Here is a 14,849-nt window from a genome sequence, read left to right on the forward strand (position 1 = left end):
TTGTAATTAACCTGTAGCAATATAATGGTCCACAGAATGGTCAAACTATTCCAAATACCATAACTGCTTTAGCGTTATTACTCTCACTGCACCTTCTTCTTCTTCTTTCAGCTGCGCCCGTTAGGTGTTGTCACATCGGATCATCTTTTTCCATATTATTCTCACTGTACCACTCGGAGTATTTACAGTATATCACTATATCTGAGTGGGGAATCACAGTTGTACAGCAGCTGATCAAAAAGAGAATTATCGGTATACAGCATCAAGCACACGCTGCCTCAGCCATGTTGTCTATTGAACTGCTCTCATATGACAAATGCTTCAGAGCCTTTCCTGTACGGACCTCACAGTTCAGAAACAGTTTCATCCCAAGAACTCTAAACGCACTCAATCAGTCCATCAAGTGCTCCTTGTAGAATTGTTTGTACTTATAAGTACAATTACCTCATTGTAAACGTGCGATACAGTTATAATATTGCATAGCCTGAGCCACTTTATAAAGCGCATATTTACATATGATGACGATATCATTTTTAAAATGAAATGCACCAAAATATGTTTATTATACAGATAAAACTTTAACTACATGGTTCTGCAGTGCTAGAGAGACGCTGGCGCTCCGTTCACAGATTGTTCCTGCCTTGCGCTGTATTCTTGCTAGTGCTGACGCGACACTGGAAGGATAAATGTATAGAATAATTAAATACACACTACGAAGATATTTCCATGTTCCTTAAAAGTTTTGAAGAATCGGTGTTCTAAGCTTACAGATGGCTTAATGTCTATTACAGAGCTGATTGTGTGGCGATTGGGTATTTGGAGAAAGAAAAGTAAGGACAGGAATTGGAGGTTAGTATGTTTAAAAGAGACAGTACTGCTACAACAAATTATTTCATCAAAGGTCGCGCAGCAAGCATCTTGCGTGAGACATGAACAATCACTGCACCACCGTGTTCCCATGTTTAATAGCATGCTTTAACGCCTATCATCATGAAAATGATATCACGGATACATCTCAGTATTTTAATTATTCATAGAGCTGTAATATTACGAATGTAATGGATTCTATGTCCTGTCGGAGGAAGAGAAAGGGAGGAAGCACGTAGTGATTCACACACACAGAGCACATAGAAGATCAAATACAAAACAAAGCATTTAACGTGCTACTTTAGTTACGATGGGATTGAGAAACTGGTAAATTAAACGATTTAGGATGAAGTTTATGATGTTCTACTTTAATGACAAAATAAACACGTGATTAAAATGGAAATTTAGTGATTAAAGTTGACATTTTGTGCTTTTTTCCCACTGTGTGCCTTTTTTTTCTCTCTGTACCCTAATAAGCTTTCATGTGACACTCAGACAGTGGGCTACGACTCGCCTTTTCACGGCGACTTTGATATGTGACAACTTCTTTTTTGTTTCGGGCACTGTGCGACTTTGTATACTTGAGCTTTCGAGTTTCTCTGACACGCTATATCACGCGATCATCTTCCTTTTGTTGTTTATACGACTGTTTAAACCAACAAATAGTACGTTTTTCCTTCCCTCCACTTGGTATTCGCTGAAATTGTTCTATTTTCCCTCTTGCTTTTGCCGTTGTCTTTTCACAGAACGCTGAGCTTAAGGGCTATTTATATTGATTTGCATATTCAAAGAGGTGTAATTCTGGGAGGAGTTGGGGCAGGACAGCAGGCGCGTGCACGTGTGTTACTTTTCACGCTGACCGGGATTTATGGAGCGGAAGAACGTGGAAGTTGGCGTTCGCACAGATTTTCTGTTTTTTTTTTTTTTGCGTAAGCACATTTCCGCTTTTGTGCTTACGTCATTGTATAGTGCAAATTCTACGCACAGCGTTATGCATGAGGCCCCTGGTGTCTGACAAAAAACTTAATTCTGACTGACATTTTACAGATGATGCCAAACATCCATTATGATATGTACTTAGTCTGTGCTACACTGAGAACACTTAACAAAGCCAGTTAAAATAGTAGCCAATATTACCTCAGCTGCAAAACAAATCTTTTACTCAGTGCCACAATTTTTGACAATCTGTGTCTGTGTTAAGTGGTGCTGCTACTGTGGCAAAGAATAGTGTATCATTATCATATAATTGAGGTGGATATCTAATAGGTCATGGACAGAATGACCATTAAGTAGAGTCTATTGGTGGCCCAGGAATTACAGCACTATAGGGTTACGTTTGTGTGTAGGGATTACCATTTATGGTTGTTTACTATTCCTGTATTTACAGTATCCTTTCACCGCTATCAATATAATTTCATATTTTTACTTTTATTGTATTTTTTAGGTGTTTTAGATTAAGATTAAATTTCATTAAAAGCAAAAATGCACACTACTACTTTTGTGAAAAAAGTGTCAAATTCAAGGCCAAGGGAAACTTTATTATTCCAGTATTATTATGCATCCACAACAAGCTGATATTCACAAATACCAGTACTGAGTAACCTCTAATAATATCTTAAAACTTGTGTACAAACATTTGTAATCGGGCTTCTCCACTGATAAATTCTAATATTTAGTATACATGCTAGAAACATCAATGCACATGTAACATTTGAATAAATCAGTACTTTTTAGTCAGTAGTTTTAAAGGATGGAATTTCTATATTGAACCCAACTGATGTAAATTCATTAATTAGGCATGAATTTTTTCACACCTTTCCCGCTCTGTTAGATCAGATGTACATGACTTAATCAGTGCATGAAAGCAGGAAGTTCGCTATTTGTATGACCCCATGCTGTGATGTGAGATTTTACATATAACTTGATGAATATTTTGTACTGTATATCTTTATTTGTAATTTAGACAAAGCAATGTAATTTAGTGTTTACCACCCCCCCCCCCCCCCCCCTTAGGAATGGGTCTGTTTGAATTTTACAACAGGATTTGGGGGATGTGTGTTTTAAACCAGTTTGGCAAGTGTTTCCTTGCTAAAGTCATTTCTACCCCCGCAAATGGGCTAAGGTGTACTTTAACATATGGTTTGGGGGCAGGTGTTAAGATGTTCTATTTCCCCCATTGGTCTGAGGTATGGCTGTTTGGAATTGGCTTGTCTCAGAGGCCTTTAAGTACCATGATGTCCTATTGGCTCTCGGGATTGGACAGAACATCTATAAATGTATGTGTTTAACCTCAGTATCTCACTCTCACTAACCAACATCTGAAAGAAGCATCTCTCTTACCAACCAACATATGATGAAGAAGCATCTCTCTTGCTATCCTGTGATGAAGAGCACAGCTCAGCAGCCATTTTGAACAGACATGTGGCTGAAAGCTGAGCACCAATGATGCCTTAACTAGAGACATTTAAGTAACTACAAGTCTGTGCCGCCTGAACTACATATCATCATTTAATCAGGTTGTATGGTTGCCAATATTCAAATATACTTTGCATTTTGTTATTATTTCTGAATATTATCAATAATACATTATTTAAACTGTAACTTAACTTCTGCTTCTCTTTTTACTACATCTAATTGCCTAAGGTAATAGATATAGAAGGGAAGGTGGGGATAAGTTATATACAATAATACCTTATAAACAGTGGTAAGTCTGTGAGATTAGGCATTCTAAGGCTACATATTAATAATACAATAGGGGAAAGTAGAGCAATATATATTACTCTATGAAGACAAAACACCCCAATATAAAGCAAGAGGTTTGCCACTTTTATAAACAAAACCAGAAAAAAATTAATTGAAACCTCCTTTTAAAATCTGTCTAAAACCAGGAAAAGCCTACTGTATTTAATTTATTCCAATGTTTTCCACGACATAATAAAGGCACTTGCAGATATCCATTCTTTCCCACTAATAATGTTACATTCCATATGATTTCCTAATTAGGGTTATTTTCTGACTTGGCTCCTGAAGCTAAATGAAAGCAATAAGCTTTCTTGTCCAACTCCACAATTCAGTAATGACTGCCCACTCATGCATTCTTAGATAGGCCTTAGTAAAACAGCCCTACTTCTTTAATCTCAGTTCTGATGCATGACATGCTCATTTCCTTAGATTTACAAACATGGCGGAAAAAAGCTTAACTTGCTTTCTTCTTCTGATTTTGACTAACTGGATATTGAAATTTCATAAATAATGTAAGCATGAATTTGGTCAAAATTTACATCACTAAAATAATTATGCAAATAAACCAGAGTCTCTACTGGAACATTTTCATTGGTTATAATACTCTTTTATAAAAATATTATAGGTTAGTGCAAACAATTATAATCTATGAATTCTTACAAGTAATTGACGACTAATACTGAAAACTATAAAACAAAGATATAGGTATATTACTAATGCATGTGGGGTAGCTAACATACTGTCACTTTTTACCTCTGACTGCAGAGGTAACAATGAAATAACTAAAAACTACAAAAGACTTAGTTCTACCTAACGGTTTAAAAATCAATTAGAGACTGAATACAGAACTGCAATATGTATATAACATCTGAACTTATATTTCATTTTATACATTTTATATTTGCATTTAGTTATAATTCTAATTTTGAATGCATTTATTGTTTGGATGGATTTGTGTGCTGTTTTTTGGTTAACTCTAATGAGTAAATGATCTGTTACATTGACATCTGTGTTTCTGTTGGTGCTAGTTGTATTTTGTAAATTTGTAACTGTAACTGTAGTGTAGTGTTGTCCCAGTGTGTCTGTAACAAAAGTTCTGTGGCAAGAGGGGGCCAATACTGTACCGAAGCCTTCTGTCCTGTGTAGTATATTAAGGTAAGCCCACTGGCTTAAAACAAGTAGTAGGCCTTTAATTTACAGAGCAGGGAGATAAAGATGAAAATGGTGAAAAGTATCTGAAGTAGGGACAATGAAAGGGAACCCCCAGAGGTCATGCGAAAAGACAATTTTCCCTTGGGGAGTAACAAAGTATAAAAAATTTAAAAATCAAAAAGATAAGAAGGAAAATAAGTAGATGATTAACATTAATAGAATTATTTATCTTTTTTATTTTGTCATGGAAAAGTAAAGGATTTTTTTTACTTCAGTGGAATAATTTGCAACAACATCATGGTCACTCTGCCATAATAGACATTCTTAACTGTGGTCAGTGCACCTATGAAGGCCCTTTGATGATCAGACATAGCCTGGGCATGGACAGTGTGTCCAGACTTTGCCATAGTATGTCAAAGTGTCAGTCAGCTGCCTTCACATAGCAAAATGTAGAATCAAAATTATAAAGTCAAGTGGACTCAAAATATGGGCAGATGGCTGAGTCGTCAATAAGATTATCTAATATAGAAACAAAGATGAGACATGATTTCTAAAGTAGATTTTACACTGAAAGACAGGAAGGGGAATGGAGACAAAATAGGAGCACAGCTTTATGGCCTGAAAATCTATGTGTTATGAATACTGCCAAAAGATAAGTGAGTTGTACAGACCAATTTCAATATATGACCATGCAAATGGGTAAGAAAATTAACATTCTGCACCAAGTCAAAAAAGTGCAGAACGGACATTAACTAGGTATTGATCTGATGTTGAGTTCAAATCTAGTAATTCAGAGTCACAAAGTTGTTAGTTTTTTGCTATTTTTACCATTAAAGTACCTTGTATCAAACAAGACATTATTAACATTGGGCAGTCCATTGCACACAAATCTATATTCAGAGTCTGTCTCAACATAGCCTAGATGTTATGCATGGACACCCTTGTGATCAAACCCCAGGAAGAATAGCATACTTTAGAACAAACTGTACTGATAATCTTCTGAGACACAGCCTTCTCCTGTGAATTTACTTTAGTATGACAGAGTGTCTGCGGTGGGTTGGCACCCTGCCCAGGATTGGTTCCTGCCTTGTGCCCTGTGTTGGCTGGGATTGGCTCCAGCAGACCCCCGTGACCCTGTGTTCGGATTCAGCGGGTTGGAAAATGGATGGATGGATGGATGACAGAGTGTTACAGCCTGACTAGCCTGGGCAAAGCATTTAATATTTAGAAGCACATCATGGGAAATTCAATCTTTATCCTGGAGCCAGTAAGGCTGACAAAAAACAAGATACTGGTTCTTCAAGGCAGGGTTCTGATGCAGTAAAATATGTAGGCTAATAATATAAGCTGACAAAAAAAGAAATTTCAAGATCCTGGCCAGCTCCAGTGTATATATATACTGCTCAAAAAATTAAAGGAACACTTTTTAATCAGGGTATAGCATCAAGTCCATGAAACCTCTGGGAAATTGATCTGTATCACGTAGCAGAGGGGGTTGTTAATCAGTTTCAGCTGCTTTGGAGTTAATGAAATTGACAACAGGTGTACTAGAGGGGCAACAATGAGACGACCCCCAAAACAGGAATGGTTTAACAGTTGGAGGCCACTGACATTTTTTCTGTTTTTTCACTAGTTTTGCATTTGGCTATGGTCAGTGTCACTACTAGTAGCATGAGGTGATACCTGGACCCTACAGAGGTTGCACAGGTAGTCCAGCTTCTCCAGAATGGTACATCAATACATACCATTGCCAGAAGGTTTGCAGTGTCTTCCAGCACAGTCTCAAGGGCATGAAGGACTTTCCAGGAGACAGGCAGTTACCCTAGGAGAGCTGGACAGGGCCGTAGAAGGTCAACCCATCAGCAGGACTGGTATCTGCTCCTTTGCGCAAGAAGGAACAAGATGAGCACTGCCAGAGCCCTACCTCCAGCAGGCCACTGGTGTGAATGTCTCTGACCAAACAATCAAAAACAGACTTCATGAGGGTGGCCTGAGAGTCTGACATCCTCTAGTGGGCCCTGTGTTTGTTCACTGCCCAGCACTGTGAAGCTCAATTAGCATTTGCCATAGAATACCAGAATTGGCTGGTCCACCACTAGAGCCCTGTGCTTTTCACATTTGAGAGCAGGTTCCCCCTGAGCACGAGAGCAGACGTGAAAGGGTCTAGATAAGCCGTGGAGAATGTTATGCTGCCTGTAACATTGTTCAGCATGACCGGTTTGGTAGTGGGTCAGTGATGGTCTGGGGAGCCATATCCATGGAGGGACACACAGACCTCTATAGGCTAGACAACGGCACCTTGACTGTCATTAGGTATCGGGATAAAATCCTTGGACCCATTGTCGACCCTATGCTGGTGCAGTGGGTCCTGGGTTCCTTCTGGTGCACGACAATGCCCGGCCTCATGTGACGAGAGTATGCGGGCAGTTCTTAGAGGATGAAGGAATTGATACCATTGACTGGCCCCCACGCTCACCTGACCTAAATCCAATAGAACACCTCTGAGACATTATGTTTCGGTCCATCCGATGCTGCCAGGTTGCTCCTCAGACTGCCCAGGAGCAGTGATGCCCTGGTCCAGATCAGGGAGGAGATCCCCCAGGACACCATCCATGCATACAAGCACGTGGAGACCATACAAACTACTGAGTATAATTTTGAGTTGCTGCAATGCAATTTCGGCATAATGAGCTACCCTGCTGCATCATTTTTTCACTTTATTTTCGAGGTGTCTTTGAATTCAGCTCTCTGTTGATTGATAATTTTAATTTCCATCAAACAATGTGGCATTCTTTCGTTCTTAACACATTACCCAGTCCATATCAGTAGATATCCAGCATTATTAGTTTACCCATTGAGATCTGATGTGTTTTCAAAGTGTTCCTTTAATGTTTTTAAGCAGTTTAGTTGTGGATACTCCCACAGGTGATTTTCAGTGTTACCCCAACATGGAAACATGAAGCCATGCCAACGGAGTAGTGATCCAGTAGAATATCTGAATTTCTCTTCTCCTGAACACTCATACTTTTTCCAGTAAAAGCTCCCTCAACCAACTTCTCAGGTTTTCTAAAAATCATATTGACTTGTTATTAATGTCTTACTTCTGTATAATATGTTTACATTCTTCTGGTGCCCACATATCACAAGTGCCTTGCTTCTTTGCCAATGCAACTGACAAAACACTGGATAATTAAAAGCAGTATCAGGTTTTAACCTGCTTCCATTAAACACCTTAGGACAACCAATCTATAGCAAAGTATGCTGGGCAGAAAAAGTAGGCTTTGGCTCCTTTCAGTGAGGTAGAGAAACATACATTCCTTTAAACACAGCTGCACTTAGCAGGTTTAATCCTGTAAGCTGCAGACCAGTGGCCCTCAGCCTTTTTTTTTCTTCTTTTAAACATTTTATTTGTTTCAAAAATATGCATTACAAAAGAAGTGGTATAATATGACAATCAAAGATAAGTGAAACGAATTATGAAATTTAAAAGTCTGTTTAATCAGAAATACAATCAATTTCATATATAATAAAAACAATTAGGATTTATAATCATAAATCACACTAAAACTCCCTTAACCAAAACAGAGAGCTAACTAGTAATAATCATTAAAACAGTTTTTGCACAGAAGCTGACAGGAACACAGCAGATATATATGAGAATAACACTAAGGAATAATTGCCAAATTCTAAAGAAGCTCTGTGCAGTTTCATGCAAATACAATTAGATTTTTTCTTTATTTAACTTATGGATTGTGCAGTAGGATTCTTCTAATTGTGGAGAATTAGTCAATGCGCCAATAATGTACTGCAGAAAATATCACCAGATAGTCTAAACTTATCTGAAATAACTCCATAACACTACTGTAGTAGGTGCTGCAATGATCGTGAATACTACACTATCTGATTGAAACTGTAACAAATAAACATTGGGCAGTCCCAAAACATATGCCCAAGTAAGAGCAGCACTACCTAGCAGTATTCACAATTAGGGTCCAATCCTTGATATATTTTAGATAATTTCAATTTTGAGTGGTTTGTCTGGTGTACATTTTTCAGCTGAATTAAGGCAAGTCTTGCACAAATTAATGAAAAATGAATGCTGAGAATTATTGAATTGAGCACCATGACAATAATTGATAAAGTCTGGAAACACTGCTAATTTTAAAAATATTTTCAATTGTAAGAATTGGTAGATTATTAAGAAAGTTAGGCTCATTCTTTTTTAACAAGTTCCTAAATTGTAAACAGAAAAAAAAGTATTAAAGGAATTCCATATGTATAACAGAGTTTATCAAAAGGAACAACCCCAATTCCAATTAACTTGGGACATTGTGTAAAACGCAAATAAAAATAGAATACAATGATCTGCAAATCCTTTTCAACCTATATTCAATTGAATACACTACAAAGACAAGATATTGAATGTTCAAACTGATAAACTTTATTGTTGTTTTGCAAATCTTCACTCATGTTGAATTTGAAGCCAGCAACATGTTCCAAAAAAGCTGGGACAGGGGCAGCAAAAGACTGGGAAAGTTGAGGAATGTTCAAAAAACACCTGTTTTGAACATTCCACAGGTGAACAGGTAAATTGGAAACAGGTGTTTGTCATGATTGGGTATAAAAGGAGCATCCCCAAAAGGCTCAGTCATTCACAAGCAAGGATGGGGCGAGGTTCACCACTTTGTGAACAACTGCGTGGGCAAATAGTCCAGCAGTTTAAGAACAACGTTTCTCAACGTACAATTGCAAGGAATCTAGGGATTTCATCATCTACTGTCCATAATATCATCAAAATATTTAGAGATTCTGGAGAAATCTCTGCATATAAGCGGCAAGACCAAATACCAACACTGGATGCCTGTGACCTTCGATCCCTCAGGCGGCACTGCATTAAAAACCGACATCATTCTGTAAAGGATATTACCACGTGGGCTCAGGAATACTTCAGAAAACCATTGTCAGTTAACACAGTTCATCGCTACATCTACAAGTGCAAGTTAAAACTCTACCATGCAAAGCAAAAGCCATATATCAACAACACCCAAAAACAGCGCCGGCTTCTCTGGGCCCAAGCTCACTGAGATGGACTGACGCAAAGTGGAAAAATGTGCTGTGGTCTGACGAGTCCACATTTCAAATTGTATTTGGAAATCATGGATGTCGTGTCCTCCGGGCCAAAGAGGAAAAGGACCATCCGGATTGTTATCAGTGCATAATAATCACATTTTCTATTTGGTATAATGATGCAATGTAAATCCAATTTTAATTATTGCCAAAACATATATACGTAGGAAACAGTGCAGTGTTTCTTTACTCTCAAGTACAAAAAGAGAATAGTAAACCTGGTAAAGTCTGTACATTATGATCATTACATATTCATCAGTAAGATTAGAAAATATTGGAGATGCAGTAATATTTTTACCCACACTAACAAAAAATGTTTTGTATTTATTAAAAAATATAACTAAAGAGAGTAAAGATTGAGTGCACATAAAAAAATATACATCTTAGCATTATGCAGATGTCTGGTACAGACATTAAATAATCTGAACCACAAACATGAAAATATTAATTCAACAAAAAACTGTCTTACAATTCTTACAACAAAAAGTCTTATAAAGCTATTAAATCTCTTTTCATGACCTGCTACTTAATGTCAGTCTTTGTGATTTTTGCAATGCAATCTTAAAATTCAAGCCATTAGTTCTGTTTTACTTTTTTATCGAGAAACATACAGATGTTTTAAATTGTTTACAAACAAAATAATACAAATTAAAAATATCTGAACTAATTTCAGTGTGGTGTAGGTAGTATAGTGGTTAACACTGGTGCCTCCACAACTGTCCATTACCCATATGAACTTTGTGTCTTCTTTTTATTTCATTTACTGAAAATAATATGAATACAGTCATTGCCAATTTCTGACCAAAACCATTAAAAAAAATAAGTAGGCTTTACACTCTAGGAACCAAGTTACCTGAACTATTCTATAACATTTCAGTAATCATTTATTACTCTGATGCTGATCTTTCTGATCATAAAATAGGTCATTATGATAGCAATTGACAAGAAGAATTCATAATTAATTGTAGAATTACGGTATTTGAGGGTTCTCTTCCTCTTGCACGATTTGGCTCAAAATCTAATCAGCACATCGACATCTCATAACAGGCTTAAGTTTGGAGTTTGCTATTTTTCCATCCAGCCATTTTAGCTCTAGACCGTCCTCAACAAACTGTGACACACAAAGACAGACACAGACCCATCATCAAGATAGCAATGTTTTCGGTATTGGGGGACCCTAAAATGTTGAGATCAGTTGAAAACCAGAAATCAAAATTTTTGACAAATCTAAAGGTTTCACTCCTCCCCCATAGATGACAGGTTATGGAAGGGGAGGGCGCAAAACAAAAAAGCAAGACTTTAAACCTAAGAGATGTTTATTCATATTTTCCATATTTATTCATTTCTGTGCATTTTTACTCTAAGGTTAATTCTTTTTGTAAAGTTTGCAGTTTCCTTACCAACATATTTTAGATCACTAATCTATCTTTATACTTTTGCACCACTAACAAGCATATCTGTACACAGTTTTCATTTGGGATTCAGAGAACCTTTGATAAGAAGAAAGGACATTTTTTGATTTCTCCAAAAATAAGCTATTTTGAGTTTTAATTTAGTTAATTTTGACAGCTAGAGATTCCGCCATATACATTCAGCAACATTTATTCTCCTCTACAAATACCATGTTATCTTAGCAATTATAAATACCATTTTCCTAACTAGATGCAAAAGACGTTCGTGCCAAAATGCCAAAAGACATTAGTGATTTGTGTAATGTATTTCAGTCTCTAACTTACATATTAAGCACATACACATATATTCTTTTCATATTTGTGGTAGAGTAGCTGCCACTGTTTGAAAGATATCATAATTTGGAGCTTTATTTAGTTAGAAAGAGGATTAGGAATTCATCTACATGGTTGGGCAACCAACCTCTAATTCTCTGTCTTATGTGAGACGCTTACATCTGTACTTGTATGGGGCATTTAAAAAGATTTTGTAGTAAATTGTGAAGTGGTTGGAAATAGATAAAGATAGAAAGATTAAAAAGTAACCTGTCAAATGATGGTTTTTCCCCACAGTCAAAAGCATCCTGCAATTCCTTCACAAGGTTGGCTTGGCCTGGGAGCCTGAAAAGCCCTTCTTCTTTCAGTCCCTTTTGGCGAATGAAGTCTACACACTGTTCAACAAGCATTGGTGCCATCCTGTTCCCAAATCTCCTTTCATACCGAACAGTTTCCTCAAGCTTCTGCCCAAAGATACCTGTAGAAAATAAAATGTACCTGTTAAATTTACATTTTACCTTGCCTATGAATTCAAAAACAAATAATAAAATTATGTTACTGTTATAATTTCTCAGCATAAATATTTCACCTTAACATAACATAAAACAACATTCTCAGACCTGCTTAAAAAGAGTATCAGTATTTGGTCAAAGGCAGAAATGAACTATATATTGCATACCAATCCATCCTAAGGCACACTCATAAAAACACACAGTTGGACACTTTTTGGAATGTGGGAAGAAACCTAAATTCCCAGAGAAAGAATCAGCCAGCACACAAACTTCACATAGAGAGTGACAAGGCTGATATTTAAATATATTTACCTAGAATTATAAAACAGGAGTGCTAAACCAGATGATGTGCAGAGGACAGTAATGAAAAAAGAACAAGAGAAAATATTCAAAGAAAAAAACACAAAGTGTTTTTTGTAAACATTTTACTGTACAAACACACTTAACATGGATAAAAAATGGGCAACGCAAACAAGATGCATATATACAAATATAAATTAATTGCTAAATTCAAAATGCACAAAGTACACAAAAAATGAAAAAAACCTTATGTCAAACATATGTGATTAGGGGACAACTAAAGGGCCTGAATAGTAATTCCATGCTAAACCAGGGGGTGGCAAAGTGCACTGATTCTCTCTCTCAATTCCTTGCAGACCATTCTTGGAAAATCCCGCCCGGTTCTGGAGCAACCAACGACGTCACTTCCGGTTCACATCCTCTGCGAGTATTTAAAAGCTGCCATCTTAAGACAATAGTCAGTTCTGTTTTGGACTCAGTCGTGTGAATATGTCTGTTCTATTTAATCGATATTGCAGCTGGGAAATATTATATGGGTGGCTGCCCCAAACCTTCCCAATGTCTCTTGGTCATTCTTGTTACACTTACTATACAGAATAATTAATTTAAGCAAGTGTATTGACTAGAGCAAAATGCATTCATGTACTGGTGTTTGCTACGGGATCTATCTATCTTACATATATTTATGTGCAGTATATCTGTCTATCTAAGGACTATCTATCTCAAGGACTCAGTATCATAGACAAAAATTATCTTCACACTAAAAAAATACAAAGAAGGTTATAAATATAATAACCTGGCAGATGAGCCTCTTCAGCACTGAAATAACTTTCCCCTATTTTTTGTAAATGATGCTATTTTCTGTTTCCTCCTCAATTATATATTCTCTATACTAGTAAAACTAGTATTTTCCAATCATGTAAAAACTCTTTTTCAGTATGTATTCTACAGTACTCCACGCTAGATATGCCAGGGGATATTATATTAGTACTTTATCAACCCCTTAAAATTCCAAGTTAGAAATGTTACATACTGTACATTATATATTGTGATGCATGGTCTGAGAAATACTGCACCTTTCATTTCTGTGCAGGGTTTTGGTTCAAAGAAAACACAGACTCTTACAAAAAGTTCTCAGAAGGTTGCAGGAAGACCTGCGTGTCAACTGCCTTAACACGCAACTATCTTATTGTTAATAAAAGTCTTTAAAAGTGTTGGTCTTGCTAATGAAATTAGGGTTTCCTCAGCTGTAGTGTTTCTGCTTTTTTAGATTCTCCTCAAAGGTAGTGGCCCTGACTTTTTCCAGGAAAGTAGCTCTGAATAAGACACCTTCAAAGTTTATTATTTCAGAAAGATAGAAAATGATTTGAGTTCTGTTGAATTTCGTCATTTGTGCTTTTCCCTTTTACTTCCTAATGAAAAAATTCAGCGCTTGTTCCAAAAAACTCCAAGAATAAAGTGTGCTTAAAAGAAAACTGTTCTTGAGTTTTTTTCATGCAACTCAAAGCCCAAAACTCAAACAATATATTGATAGACATGCACAGCTTGGGAATGTTTTACATGCTCTAACCAAGAAAGTTTAACCAGGTAAGGGTCACAGGGAAGGACAACAGTATGACAGTCAGTAACTACCTTTCTCTGTTTGCCTATAAAATAGAGGACAAAGCCCAGAAATCTAGCACACTCTGGCTGTCTTGCTATTTAAAGAACACAGTAACCGGATGCCAGTATTCAGTAATGAACCAGCTACTGAAGCAGATAGACACTTGTGAGAAGAAGCTCTTTTTCAGGCAAAAAGCCCTATCTTTGTGCTGGACATGACAGTCCAGGGATTCTGTTGTTTTCTGACATTTATCTTGCAGATTTCTGTCTCCTTTTAATCAGGGTTTCCATCCTTTACCCCAAGTGTTTGACTTTCCAAGTTTTCTATTTTTATAATATATACAAAATTGAGTTCATATACTATATATGTTATGATTTATAGCCACATTTCAAAATGAGAGAGTATATACTGTAATACTTGCTTACTGGTTATTTTAGTCTCATCTCTTTAATAATCCACCATTTTGTTTTCCCAAATTAGAAGCACGTTTTTGTTTTTATGTTGGCTAAAAACCTGTTATGATTACCCTTGTAAATCACCTCAATAGGTGGGAATGTCTTGGTGTATGTTACAAGCACAAGTGTAAAAATATACACAATATATATTCAATCTATTTTCAAGCCAGTGTCTAGGAGTGTCCAGCTGTGTCTTTCTGGAACCTATGACAGTAACTACAAGTGCAAGAGACAATGTCAGATTGTGATGTATTTACAGTCTAGGCATTTGATTTAAAGGGACTTAAAGAAACTACCTTTGGCATGTCAGTGTACACACGACCCCCGAAATTCATGGGGGTTACGTTCCTGGAGCACCCGCGAATTG

At 36.8% G+C, this 14,849-nt stretch overlaps 1 protein-coding gene across 5 annotated transcripts in view; it reads right to left on the reverse strand.

Annotated features, from left to right (window-relative positions):
- arhgap24 (Rho GTPase activating protein 24) overlaps positions 1-14,849 on the reverse strand; it is a 578,933-nt gene that overhangs the window by 37,497 nt on the left and 526,587 nt on the right. For all 5 annotated transcript variants that reach the window (XM_028802301.2, XM_051928081.1, XM_051928082.1 and 2 more), the window contains one exon: positions 11,883-12,090. In XM_028802301.2, the coding sequence (XP_028658134.2) occupies positions 11,883-12,090 (208 nt within the window). The remainder of the gene's footprint in view (positions 1-11,882; positions 12,091-14,849) is intronic.

This window comes from Erpetoichthys calabaricus, chromosome 5 (genome assembly GCF_900747795.2).
Source record: "Erpetoichthys calabaricus chromosome 5, fErpCal1.3, whole genome shotgun sequence".
Lineage (NCBI taxonomy): Eukaryota > Metazoa > Chordata > Cladistia > Polypteriformes > Polypteridae > Erpetoichthys > Erpetoichthys calabaricus.